This window comes from Pygocentrus nattereri, chromosome 24 (assembly GCF_015220715.1).
Source record: "Pygocentrus nattereri isolate fPygNat1 chromosome 24, fPygNat1.pri, whole genome shotgun sequence".
NCBI classification, from domain to species: Eukaryota; Metazoa; Chordata; class Actinopteri; order Characiformes; family Serrasalmidae; genus Pygocentrus; species Pygocentrus nattereri.
The window spans coordinates 17377914-17392676 of NC_051234.1; the positions used below are offsets into that span (position 1 = coordinate 17377914).

General features: G+C 41.4%; 1 protein-coding gene across 3 annotated transcripts in view; it reads right to left on the minus strand.

Annotated features, from left to right (window-relative positions):
- ncoa2 (nuclear receptor coactivator 2) overlaps positions 1 to 14763 on the minus strand; it is a 111769-nt gene that overhangs the window by 41738 nt on the left and 55268 nt on the right. For all 3 annotated transcript variants that reach the window (XM_017696203.2, XM_017696201.2, XM_017696202.2), the window contains 3 exons: positions 8007 to 8114; positions 4229 to 4401; positions 472 to 575 (listed from right to left, as the gene is read on the minus strand). In XM_017696203.2, coding sequence (XP_017551692.1) covers positions 472 to 575; positions 4229 to 4401; positions 8007 to 8095 — 366 coding nt within the window. In that variant the 5' untranslated portion in view covers positions 8096 to 8114. The remainder of the gene's footprint in view (positions 1 to 471; positions 576 to 4228; positions 4402 to 8006; positions 8115 to 14763) is intronic.

Consider the following 14763-nt stretch of genomic DNA (forward strand, 5'->3'; position numbering starts at 1 on the left):
CCTGCATGTATCCCTCCACATTAAAGGATTTTAAGGCTAGAATCTTCTCAATATGATCATAAAACAACATCTCTGATATCAGGCAGTATTCTCATTACCATTTCATGTATTAACTTTCTGTGAGGGGCCTTCTAGAGGTGGATGTCTGGTTCCCATCACCACCATTGTGAACAACTCTGACTTAGTAAGTTTCTCTAAAACTGAGCACACCTCTTGACTTTGTTTAAATTCGTGAAAATTGTAACAGTTGCATGACACACATTTATAAACACAGACTAAAATGCTACCATTCTTTGCTTAACTGGACTACTGTAGACTATGTTTGTATATGACAGTATATCAGCAACCACATAACTTTTCTGATCTTTAGTTATAGATGTTGGGTGTCCATAATGTATGTGCATGTTCATATTTAAGGGTCAGTCTAACCTAGAAAACACACACAAAGTAGACATAGGAGCAGTGACTGACCTCCAGCATCATTGGTCCAAGGGTATCTTTGTCAATAACACTTTGGCCTGTTGATGAAACATCTGCCTTCTGAACCTCCTCCTCATTGGCTGCAGCAGCTTTTTCTAGAGATAGACACGGACACAGACACAGAGACAGAGACAGAGACAGAGACAGAGAGAGAGAGAGAGAGAGAGAGAGAGAGAGAGAGAGAGAGAGAAAGAGAGAGAGAGAGAGAGACAGACAGACAGACAGAGAGAGACAGACAGACAGACAGACAGAGAGAGAGAGAGACAGACAGAGAGAGAGAGACAGACAGAGAGAGAGAGAGAGACAGACAGAGAGAGAGAGAGACAGAGAGAGACAGATTCATTTAAAAGCTCCTGAACAATAAGTGAATCTGTATTCGATATACATGTTTAGACAATACAGTACATTAATGCACAAAACACACACACACACGCCTAATTATGGATGTTTGATATCTGAAGTGTGCTTCCTTAGGAATACAGCTCAGAATATAATATAGCTAACAATAATGTGAATGGGCTCTGCTCTGTCTGGCGTTCCTGTACTGAGCACCCTTTAAAAAAGACCAGGCAGACACACCCCTTATTGTTCACTCGTCCTCTTTACCAGCGTTGGGCTGCAGCTGGTCAGCCCCCAAAAATGGGTCATTCCTATTGATTGGTAGAACGTAAGAGCAAAAAGACAGGATCGGAACATTGACTAATTATACTGCATTTAAAAGCATGGTAATCTAATGTAATGTACTGTATATATTCTTGTGTGCTGATGTTGATGTATAAACATTTACAGAATGTAAAAACTGGGTCTAAGCTTACCTGGATTAGCATTACAGAGAAATCTAACTGTTACAAATGCAGTAGAATGAATAATATGCAGGAATTTTATTGCAGTACATTTAATTATCTGTCCAATGCTCATATTTTTCTTTCACGGTTATGATTCTGATAACATCAGGCATTTCTAAGCAAACAAAAAGCAAAACAACCTCAGCTACAATTCCAAAATTTGATCAGCCCGTCTTTAGTTTTACTTTTTAGTTTAACTTTTTCAGGGTTCGATTTTTCAAAAGCTGCTGTATTGCAGTTTCCACCTATTTTAAGCAGACAGACTTTGTAATGTATGATTCTGAGATTCAGTTTACTGTGAAATTCATCACGGAGATCACAGATGAAAAAGTAGATCAGCTCACCACATTAATAAACGCAGTTTAATAAGCCATACGGCAGTTTATGGCTTATTCAGGAAGCAGGTTTAAGAGGGAATATGTATTTCAGAGACTGTTTTTCTTTAGAAATGGAAATGAGATAGTTGTATCACTCACAGCAGGGCAGATCTGATTTAAGATTCAGTGCTGACAGGCAGTAACAGGCTCCTCTTCATGAGAAATATTTGAACCAATTCCAGTCCTATCAAGTTTATTTTCTTATCCGCATATATATAAAATTCCTAGATGAAAAAATAAGTTTGATCGCTTATATTTAACCAGAGGAGGGGGGGGCGTACCACCTCCTACAGTCCTGGATTAAAACCAGTAGAGGATAGCATAACTACCAGAAAAGCCTATTTAATAGCCTTTAACAAAAATACTATGATATGAAGTACATGCAAAGTCCTTATAGGAAAGTCTGCCCACTAGGCCTGTCAGGATCATGAAATTCAAGGGTTCTTTATAATGAAAACCAATCCAAATATAGAAACATGAGCACTCAAACAATTCTTTGTATGAATAAAGGGCTATTTCACTGTGTAGGGGGTTCTTCAGATTGATGGAGAGTGTGTTTTAGACGGTTCTATATAGAACTTTTTCAAAAAGGATTCCATATAGTACCAAAAAGGGTTCTTCTACTGTTACGATGTCAAGCTTGTTACAACAGAGGAACCCATTTTGGTGCTATATGGAACGCTTTTCAAAAAGGTTCTGTATAGAACCGTCCACAGCACAATCACAATCAATCTGAAGAACGATTTCACGATGCTAAAACACTTTAACCATGCAGAGCTCTGAGTGTTTGTTGCTATATATAGCACGATTTTCTTAAGAATCCTGAAGAACCATAATTTTAAGTGTGTACAAGTCTGAAGTAGCTAGACTGGTTTATTAGCTGACATGTTTAGCCAGCTTTTTACTTTGCAGCAAACAGGAGAAGTTGCATTTCACTGCGTATACTGTATGTACCGACAGTTGAACAGTCAGGCACAGTCACATTTTTCTAGAGAGTGTGAAAAACCCTAGTTATGCTAGAATGCATGCCAAAATTACCATTAGCTATACTTGCTATTCCCATCAAGCACACAGTTAAAACTAGAAGCTAGAAAAGTGATTGGTTTAGATCTCACAGTCATATGTTTCTGTATTCTAACAAGCATAATATGAGCCGGGTGCGTTTTCATTAGTCCGCTTGAGCTGAATAAATGTAATGACTGTGAACAACACTTGCAGTCAGATTAAATAATTGTGACAGGCCTTCTGCCCATTCATTGGCCATCTTGGTGAATGGAGAAAGAAGAAAAAGAAAAAAAAATGGCATCCAACAATAACAGAGCCTTGTGCATCTTTTACATGGTGATGGGAGACAAGATAACTCACAGGAAGCTCTGGTTCAACATGCCGGTACTGATGAAATGATGGTAATGTTACCAGTGGTGACATGCTCATTGTAACTCCTTTATTGACAGATTTAAACAAGCTGATCTCGGTACTGGATTGGTTTGGTTAGTGTGGTTAAATAGTTTATATGTATTGAACACTTGTTTAATGGCATGAGTGTCCTGTGCGTTTATTATTCTGACTGTATCTGTCTTATTGTAACAAACATCTTAATTAAACGCCACACCCATATTTATCTGGAGTTTTTGGAAAACTTTTTTTTTTTCACATGGAAATGGCATTTCTGACCACTGATTTAAAAGGTTTTTGAGAACAGTTCAACTGGGTGAAGATTTTAGAAATATGACATATTCCCAAACATTAAGCATATCAATATAGCAACAATACAAATAAATTCTAAGTTCAAAATTTAAATAGGGCAAAAAGGACAGTATGGATGTTTCTAAGGAGGTGGCATTGTCATGACAACATAAACAATCCCACTACAGTGGAATTAGTCAGGCCAAAATGTACATTTGTAAAAATAGTACATTATTTCAATATGCCTTTGTCAAATACTGTAAGTAAATGCAATCAACAAAAATACTGAAAGAGAGGTAAAGTGAGCGAGTGCCTGACAGACGGCAGCCGCTGCTGAGTGAGTTTGCATCACATTGTTCACCATTACATAACACTGAGCTCACTGAGTCACAAACAACCCCCGGAGTTTGCCTGACTCATCAGCCTGCGTCTGTACAGCAACACAAATGCACACCAGACAGCCTGCCACCATTCACAACCATTCACAACATGCATTGCAGCTTCACTATCAGGACAAAATAACATCCAATTAGAATTTTTCTGACCAATACAGTGATTTAATTAGTGACTTTATTCTACAAAATTGTGTTCTGGGCCAAAAATGACCAGCATATCAATGCAGTAAAAATCAAAGACCGGTTCTGACGAATGAGAGACAGCCTGACTAATAAGAGCTGTGCTTCTGACCAATCACAGAAAGCCTACTGCCCAATCAGAGGAGATTTCTGATTGATCGTGACCAATCAGGCACAGGCTTATGAGTGATCAGACCAAACAACCTAACTGAAGTGTCCTACATGTAATGCTAGGGAAAAGGAGGATAAGGGGATAAAACCTCACCTTGCTCCTTTATCTGACGAATCTGCTTCACAGTTTCTTTAAGGATTGCACATTTATCAGGCTTGACATTGAAGTTGTCAATGTCGTTAAAATTGGCGAAGATCAGCTCGGCGAGCTCCTCGATGTATTTATTTTCATGCTCCCGGTTTCGTTTCTCCGTGCTCCGCTTCGGGCTGAGGAGACAAATACAAGAAAATGAGAAAGGAGGAGATTCACAATACAAACAGTTAACAAAAGTGTTTGGGAACAGAAATAAAGACTTGATGTTTGCTTGTTCTTCAGGCATTTACTCTGATGGACGTGCAGGAAAGTGCAGGGATAAACTGTTTGACTAAGCGAAACCCTGGTCTGATCAGCCTGTTTGTGTGTTGTTACGCCACGGTAGAACACCATCACTTAGCGGACATGAGGTGGGCTCTCTGGGCCCGCTTTCAAACCATCTCACATTCAAACAGTCCTACTATAGCTTGCGTTAAATAAATTCATCATATGGAGCATGTTACCATGATTACTCAGTTAACAGAGAGTGGAAATGGGCTGCTGCAGGTAGAGGAACACTGCTTATCCTATCCAGTGAAATAAGGGTCTTTTGTGCTTTTATTCCAGCGCGAGTGTCAGGTGAGAATGCTAAAAATAGCTACTCAAGACAACCCATCCACATACTGAGCCTTATCTAGCTCAACTACAGGTTCTGTTTCAGAGCTTCACAAACTAATACAGCTCCAGTCTGAAATCTATATCCACCTTCTGTCTATCTACAGAAGAGCAGCTGCACAATTTTGGAAAGTCAATGCTTTTCAAGACCTCAACAAATACATAGAGCACTGCACAAGACAAACCCTAATATGGCACGTTTTATTTAAATAGATTGAAAAAATGTTTGACATTTGTATGATACATAAGACTGTGCCTTTAAAAGGTCTTTAAAACTATCTGTCCCTCTGCAGGTACAAACACGTCATATTATTTGAATAAAAAACAACAAACAAACAGTAGTCAGTAAAAAAAAAAAAAAAAACCCTAACAAAAAACATTTTAGTAATTAAAAAACATTTTAGTTTACCAAATCAACACAGACTTTTACCAAATGTTTCAGTAGGAACAAATTTTAGCTAAAACACTAGCCAATACATTATTAACAAAGCTTTAACAATTGGGAAAATTTTTAATGGAACAAACTGACTTTTAGACTTTGGGACACATTTATTTCATACACACACAAATATTTATCTATATATCTATCCATATCCATATATCTATCCATATCTAAATATCTATCCATATCTATATATCTATCCATATCTATATCTATATATCTATCCATACCTATATCTATATATCTATCCATACCTATATATGTATCCATATCTATATATCTATCCATATCTATATATCTCTATATATACACATATAAAATACACACAAATATACATGCACACACACGCGCACACACGCACACGCACGCACGCCAGCCACTTAATTAGGTACACCTTGCTAGTAAAAGGTTGCACCTTTTGCCTTCAGAACTGCCTTACTTCTTTGTGGCATACTTTCAACAAGGTGTTGGAAACATTCCTCAGAGATTTTGGTCCATATTCACATTATAGCATCACGCAGTTGCTGCAGATTTGTCAGTTGCGCGTCTATGATGCAAATCTGCCGTTCCACCACATCCCAAAGGTGCTCTATTGGATTGAGATCTGGTGACTGGAGGCCAGTGGAGTACAGTGAACTCATTGTCATGTTCGAGAAGCCAGTTTGAGATGATATGAGCTTTGTGACATGGTTCATTATCCTGCTGGAAGTAGCCATAAGAAGATGGGTACACCTTGGTCATAAAGGGATGGACACGGTCAGCAACAATACTCAGGTAGGCTGCGGCATTTAAATGATGCTCAATTGGTACTAAGGGGCCCAAAGAGTGCCAAAAAAATATCCCCCACCCCATTACACCAACACCACCAGCCTGAACCGTTGATACAACGCAGGATGGATCCATGTTTTCATGTTGTATACAGCAAATTCTGACCCTACCATCTGAATGTTGCAGCTAAAATCGAGACTCATCAGACCAGGCAACATTTTTCCAATCTTCTATTGTCCAATTTCTGAGCCCATGTGAATTGTACTTTCAGTTTCTTGTTCTTAGCTGACAGGCATGGCACCTGGTGTGGTCTTCTGCTGCTGTAGCCCATCTTCTTCAAGGTTTGAAGTGTTGTGCGTTCAGAGATGGTGTTCTGCATTCCTTGGTTGTAGCAAGTGGTTATTTGCGTTACTGTTGCCTTTCTATCACCTCGAACCAGTCTGCCCATTCTCCTCTGACTTCTCACATCAACAAGGCAGTTTCGTCCACACAACTGATGGACACTGGATAGTTTCTCTTTTTCTGACCACTCTCTGTAAACCCTAGAGATGGCTGTGTGTGAAGATCCCAGTAGATCAGCAGATTCTGAAATACTCAGACCAGCCCGTCTGGCACCAACAACCACGCCATGTTCAAAGTCACTTAAATCACCTTTCTTCCCCATTCTGATGCTCGGCCTGCACTTCAGCAAGTTGTCTTGACCACCTCTACATGCCTAAATGCACTGAGTTGTGGCCGTGTGATCGGCTGATTAGCTATTTGTGTTAACAAGCAATTGGCGAGTGAGTGAGTGAGTGAGTGAGTGAGGGAAAACTCGACTCATAGATGCATCGCGATGCAGACGTGAGTGATTCTGAATCGATTTATAAATGTCAAAAATCTATTTTTTGAATATTTAATTTATAACGTAATGTTGACGGAACGTAAAAGGCGGAACCTGGGTAAGTGCAGCGCTTGGACAGTCTGTGGCGGCACATAAAAACAGAACTGGATGAGCGAGAAATCCGACCAGCTCCCTCTGTATTAAAGTCACAACCCCAAGAAGGGACATTTTGTCCTTTCAACAAAGTCAAACCAGCTTGGGAGACACAACAGTTAATGTCCAATATGTCTCAGTGTGCGTGAACGCCCTAATATAGGCTAAAAAAAATATAAGTGAGAACACGGACTCTGCTTTGAGCTCAGATATAGTTTTTCTTCCATTTCCGCCAAAAACTTTTCCTCAAAACTAGAACAGTTTCTGTCTCTTAATGTTCAGCTATTTTACAAGGCTGACCAACTGCACTTATAAATGCAAACAAGTCCATTCATCTCCAAATATTTGTCTTTTCATACTATATTGGCAAGGCGAGACTTCGTCTCAGGGCTTTCGCGCTATGCTGCACACTCTGGAGCCGAGATTCAGCGTCCAGTCTCGAAAATAGTTTACTGACACAGCGACTCCCCCCGCCAACCCCCCTCACCCACCCTCTCTACATCCATACCAAAACCGAAGTTATAATATCGCTAAAGTAAACGGGCAAAACGGCTGTAACGTGCTGCGTGCTGAAACTCACTGCAACTGGATCTTATTTCACCCTAACAGCGCATTTTATCGCAGATGAGTGGCAGAAGCATCTCAGTGAATGAGAGCCTTCTAGTTCACTTGCCACATCATTTGATTTATTAATAAAAGATTTTAGATATTTAAATTAAAAAGTATTTGTAATGATCCATAATGCATTTACATTATGGATGCTTGAAAACTACCAAGTCCTCAGAAATGGGGGAAAAAAAAGAAAAGAAAAAAAAGATGCATTAAGATGCATCAATAATTGTTTTAGAATCGCATCACATTCCTCTGAATCATAATCAAATCGTAAGGTGCCTAAAGATTCCCACCCCTAACATACACGCACATGCGCACACGCTTACCTGGGGCCCAGCAGATCTGAGGAGCATTCTTTGCGTTTCTGAGACTCCACCCTAGCAGGGTCTGACGAGTTCTCTCCTACACCACTCATTTTCAACACATATCAGCAACTGCAGAAAGAACACAAACACAGATGTTATTAAATGGATCTCAGATGAACTAAGATCTCCATATCAACACAGCTGTAAGAGAAGCTTGTTTTTCAATAACAGTAGCTTTATAATTTTATTTATAGTTGCATGAAAAAGTATGTGAACCCTTTGGGATTACTTGGATTTCTGCATAAATTGGTCATTAAAAGTGTTCTGATCTTCATCTAAGTTACAACAATAGACAAACACAGTCTGCTTAAACTAATACCGCAGAAAAAAAATGTTTTCATGTTTTTACTGAACACAACATGTGAACATTCACAGTGCAGGGTGGAAAAAGTATGTGAACCCCTAGGCTAATGACTTCTCCAAGAGCTAATTGGAGCCAGGAGTCAGCCAACCTGGAGTCCAATCAATGTGATGAGATTGGATGTGTTGGTTAAAGCTGCACTGCCCTATAAAAAAAAAAAAACAAACAAAAAAAAACACCAGTTTTGAGTTTGTTGTTCTCAAGAAGCATTGCCTGATGTGAACCATGCCTCACACAGAAGAGCTCTCAGAAGACCTACGTTCAAGAATTGTTGACTTGCATTAAGCTCGAAAGGGTGTCAGCTAAAGACTTGCAGAAATCTCTGGCACATGCTAACATTTTTGTTGACAAATCTACAATAAGTAAAACATTGAACAAGGATGGAGTGAATGGGAGGACACCATGGAGGAAGCCACTGCTGTCCAAAAAAAAAAAAAAAAAAAAAAAAAAAAAAAAAAAAAAAAAAAAAACATTGATGCATCGCATTGAAGTTTGCAAAAGAGAACCTGGATGTTCCACAGCACTACTGACAAAATATTCTGTGGACAGATGAAACCAAAATTGAGTTGTTTGGAAGGAACACACACCACTATGTGTGGAGAAAAAAAGGCACAGCACACCAACATCAAAACCTCATCCCAACTGTGGAATATGGTGGAGGGGGCATCATGGTTTGGGGCCGCTTTACTGCCCCAGGGCCTGGACGGATTGCTGTCATCAACGGAAAAATTAATTCCCAAGTTTATCAAGACAATTTGCAGGAAAACTTAAGACCATCTGTCCACCAACTGAAGCTCAACAGAGGATGGGTGATGCAACAGGACAACAACTCAAAACACAGTAAATCAACAACAGAACGGCTTCAACAAAAGACAATACGCCTTCTGGAGTGGCCCAGTCAGAGTCCTGACCTCAACCCGAATGAGATACTGTGGCATGACCTCAAGAAAGCGATTCACACCAGTCATCCCAAGAGTATTGCTGAACTGAAACAGTTTTTTTTAAAGAGGAATGGTCCAAAATTCCTCCTGACCATTGCGCAGGTCTGATCTGCAACTACAGGAAACGTTTGGTTGAGGTTACTGCTGCCAAAGGAGGGTCAACCAGTTATTAAATTCACATACTTTTTCCACCCTGCACTGTGAATGTTCACATGTGTTCAATAAAAACATGAAAACACGTCATTTTTTTGTGCGGTATTAGTTTAAGCAGACTGTGTTTGCCTATTTTTGTGACTTAGATGAAGATCAGAACACATTTAATGACCAATTCATGCAGAAATCCAAGTAATCCCAAAGGGTTCACATACTTTTTCATGCAACTGTATATCTATGTTAAAAGGAATCTCATAGTGGAAACATATTGCGGTCTGACAGGTCAATCTTCCAATTTACGGACGTTTATGGTCAATTAATGGATGTTGCGTTCTCTGGGTCGAAGAACAGAAGGACCAACCAGCATACAGTTAGGGTCTGTTATGGTCTGGGACGTCAGGGTTTGTCATGGTAGGACTGGTGGGTAACTTGCTCTTCTGTGAAAGCACCACTAATGCTGCAAGACATATACACATGTTGGAGCAACACATGCTGCCTTCTAGGTACCATCTTTTTCAAGGACGTCAATGCTTATCTCAGCATGACAACAGCAAGAAACATTCTGCATGCATTACAATAGTTTGGCTGAGTAATCAAAGTGCAGGTGCTAGACAGGTCTGTCTGCTTCCAACTGAAAGTATGTGACTTATTATACACAATATGACAACAAAGGTTCCATACAGTTGTGCAGCTGAATACTTGTTTAACAGAAGAATGGCAAAAAAAAAAAAAAAAAAAAAAAAAAAAAAAAAAAAAAAAAAAAAATCCACTTTCAAAATCCCTTCGGCCCCCAAAACGTATTAAGTGCTGTTAAAAGGAAAGGTAATGCAACAAGTGGTAAACATGCTCTTGTCCCAACTTTTTTGGAACATGTGGAAGGTATCATACTTAGAACGAGCTTATCTACACAAAAAAAACCCCAAAAAACTATATAGTTCATAAGGTAAAACATAACATTGTGTTTACATTTGGATAGGTGGGTTTTTTTAGAACTTGAGGAACTTGTATGTACAACTTGTTCTTTCCAACTTTTCTAGAGCTGATTTGGACTCGACTCCTCGGCTTCCCTTAATTTTAACCTACAGTGCTAGATCAGCTGACAAATCACTCGATTAGCTACAGTCTACAAAATGTGCTTGTTTGGCTACGTTCACATTACAAGCCTCACTGGTCAATTAATTCTTTTTCCCTCAAATCCAATCTTTTGAACGTGATTGTTCACATACATGTAAGTAAGTAAACAATAATAAAGGAAAAGGTCACATGGCATGTACCTGATTTAGTATCCCATACGAAAGTGGGTTCGGTTAGATTTGAAAAGACCTTTTTTCTCACTTTTGTTTCGCTCTAATGTACAGCTGAGAGTTGGTCTGTGTGAATCATCTCTGTAACAGAATCCTGTTCTGCTGGTTGATTTGTTGTTCATGATGACAGTGATTCAGTCATATGACGTTATTGATTAGTTTGTGTGCATGCGGATTGCTTTGGGATACAGGTTCACATTAATGGCAGATGAGTCCCTTTCCTAAACAAATGTGAGGTGAGGTATCGAGTTAAAAAGATGGGATCTGAGCAAAACTTTGAACTGAGCAATGAGGCTTGAGGTATGAAATTGCCTTATGTTTAAACTGTGCATATGAAATTCGGGCTCAGCTCAGGTACAGACCTGTACGCTTGTTAACTTGGGCTAATAAAATGTGATAAATATAAATAAGGGCACTTCGTTACGTGTTATGTTTGGGTTTTTATAAAATACAGTGCTGTGTTTGATGTGTCTGTTTTGAGATTTGTTGGTTAATGACTAATCACTGACTAATAACTATTAATGGATATTATTAAGAATTTCTCAAAATTTGAATAATAACTACTTGTTTGTGATTAACCAGTCATTCACTCACACTGCAAAGGGTAACAGGAGTTTTCAAGTGGATTGTGTGTGGATTTTTGTGGTTTAACAATTTGCAGATTTGCAAATTAGTATTTTTGTCATCACAACAGTAACTGAACCACGTTCAGTGTTTATTTGCCAACGGAAGAGTGAAACTGAGCGTTAAAACTCTCCCACAGAGTGACTCACTGCAACGTGTAGTGTAAAATTCACATATTGTGAGTGGTCGTGCACTGAATGATTCACTGGATAGTCTCCAGTGACAGTGACTAAACTTCTGAGTCATTTTATCTCCAGCAGAATGGCTCTTTACAGTGAACATTAAAGGCTGGACTAAGGAACATCTCAGAGCCTGTTTACACTCCATTTCATGTGGATTGAGCATCAGGATTATATCCAGATCTAGATCAGCAACATAAAAATGCAAGGCGAATGTACTGGACACTTGCATTCAGGAGCCAGTACAGAATGTAACTGCTGCTCCATTTAAGGTGGAATAAAAACAAAATGCAAATTCAGCCATTAATCAACAATTAGCACCGTTTCTGCAGGGGCTGCCGGGCTTGTGTTAGAAAGCAACATGGTCAGGTTTATACAATGTTCAGCTTAGCCTTTACTATTTTTAGCAATACAAACTACTTAAGAATTACTTCTACTGTTAAAGATGGTTCTTCTTCAAAGGCAATGGGACATTACAGTGAAATGTATATTTTAGTGGTTTAATGCTTTTACAATAATGACTACTCATTAATATTACATGCTTTGCTGTCACAACTTTACACTGATTATTCAGTTAAAACACCTCATAAATAATAAGCTTTAATTAAAAGAGAAGAGTTCAGGGTCATGTTCAGAGGTCACATGCTAATGGTGAAGATGTGGGTTTAAGGCTGGGAGGCAGAAACCGTCGAAGAACCAGTGAGGAATGAAAAAATAGAGCAAAGAAGAAAAAAAAAAGATTCAATTATAATCTACAATAGGTCTGATCTCGAGAGAGAGAGAGAGAGCGCGAGCGAGCGCGAGAGAGAGAGCGCGAGAGAGAGAGAGAGAGAAATGAAAGAGAATGTAAGAAACAGAAAGGACAGAGAAAGAGCCAAAGCACAAGAGACAGAAAGCCAGAGAGAGAGAGCGAGAGCGCACGCGAGAGAGCGTGAGAGCGAGCGCGCGCGAGAGAGCGTGAGAGCGAGCGCGCGCGAGAGAGAGCGAGCGCGCGAGAGAGCGTGAGAGCGAGCGCGCGAGAGAGAGAGCGAGCGCGCGAGAGAGAGAGCGAGAGCGCGCGCGCGCGAGAGAGAGCGAGCGAAAGAGCGCGCGAGAGAGAGAGAGCGTGCGCGAGAGAGAGAGCGAGCGAGCGAAAGAGCGTGCGAGAGCGCGAGAGAGAGCGAGAGCGAGCGCGCGAGAGAGAGCGAGAGCGTGAGAGAGAGCGAGCGAAAGAGCGCCCGCGCGAGAGAGCGAAAGAGCGCGAGAGAGAGCGAGAGCGCGCGAGAGAGAGCAAGAGCGAGCGCGAGAGCGCGCGAGAGAGCGAGCGAAAGAGCACGCGAGAGAGCGAGCGAAAGAGCACGCGAGAGAGAGAGAGAGCGCGAGCGAAAGAGCACGCGAGAGAGCGCGAGCGAAAGAGCGTGCGAGCGAGAGAGAGCGTGAGCGCGCGCGAGATAGAGCGAGAGAGCGTGAGAGAGCGAGAGAGAGCGAGCGCGAGAGACAGAGCGACAGCGAGCGCGCGCGAGAGAGAGCACGCGAGAGAGAGCGCGCGCGAGAGAGAGAGCGAGAGAGAGCGTGCGCGAGAGCGCGCGCGAGAGAGAGAGCGCGAGAGCGAGAGAGCGCGAGAGCGAGAGAGAGAGCGCGAGAGAGCGCGCGCGTGAGAGAGAGCGAGAGAGCGCGCGAGAGAGAGCGCGAGAGAGCGCGCGCGAGAGAGAGCGCGAGAGAGCGCGCGCGAGAGAGAGCGAGAGAGCGCGCGCGCTCTCTCGCTCTCTCTCGCGCGCGCTCTCTCGCTCTCTCTCTCAAAAAAAAGTTTCTTGAGAGAGAGAGAGCGCGAGAGAGCGCGCGCGAGAGAGAGAGCGAGAGAGCGCGCGCGAGAGAGAGAGCGCGAGAGAGAGAGCGAGAGCGCGAGAGAGCGTGAGAGAGAGAGAGAGCGCGAGAGACAGCGAGCGCGAGAGACAGAGAGACAGCGAGAGCGCAAGAGAGATAGCGCAAGAGAGATAGCACGAGAGAGAGAGTACGAGAGAGAGAGACAGAGAGCGAGCGTGACAGAGAATGTAAGAAACAAAGGACAGAGAAAAAGAACAAGAGACAGAAAGCCAGAGAGAGAGAGAGAGAGAGAGAGAGAGAGACACACACAGAGAGAGTGTGAGCGAGCAAAAGCACAGACAGAAAGTCAGAGAGAAAGAGAAAAAGAGAAATGAAAGTGAGAGAACGTAAGAAAGAAAAAAGCAGAGAGAGAGAGAGAGAGAGAGAGAGAGAGAGAGAGAGAGAGAGAGAGAGAGAGAGAGAGAGAGAGAGAGAGAGAGAGAGAGAGAGAGAGAGAGAGAGAGAAGGAAAATGTAAGAAACAGAAAGGACAGAGAAAGAGCAAAAGAACAAGAGACAGAAAGCCAGGGAGAGAGACAGAAAGCCAGAGAGAGCAAAAGCACAGACAAAGCCAGAGAGAGAGAGAAACAGAAAAAGAGAAACGAAAGTGAGAGAACGTAAGAAAGAAAAAAAGCAGAGAGAGAGAGAGAGAGAGAGAGAGAGAGAGAGAGAGAGAGAGAGAGAGAGAGAGAGAGAGAGAGAGAGAGAGAGAGAGAGATTTGTATTGTACATCATGCAGTGTTTGTACAGACTTAAGTGTGCAGGTAATTTATTTGTATATTATGGCCAAAAACAGATGTTTGCAGGAACTTTCTGCTTCTGTTGTTTTGCTGTATTAAGTGTGCTGCTCCGTTATTATGCAAAATACTGAGAGAGACCACGTTTGGTGACCAGAATTTTGGCACATACATAGTTTCTCCTGATAATATTCAACTTTAAAGGTGCCCAAATAACAGAAAACTGAGTTCTCTTTGCTTTTTTAAAAACATTTTTAAATAAGATGCAGCATTCACATGAGCTCAGTGAATTCCAGCATGGTGCTGTGATAGGATGCCACCTGTGCAACAAGTCCAGTTATGAAATTTCCTCACTATTAAATATTCCACAATCAAATGTCAGTGGTATTATAAAGTGGAAGTGATTGGGAATGACAGCAAGACAGCCACAAAGTGGTATGCCACGTCAAAAGCGTGGGGTCAGCAGATGCTGAGGCGCATAGTGCACTGAGGTCGCCAACTTTCTGCAGTGTCAATCACTACAGACCTCCAAACTTCATGTGTCTCCAAGAACAGCGTAGAGAGCTTCATGGAACGGG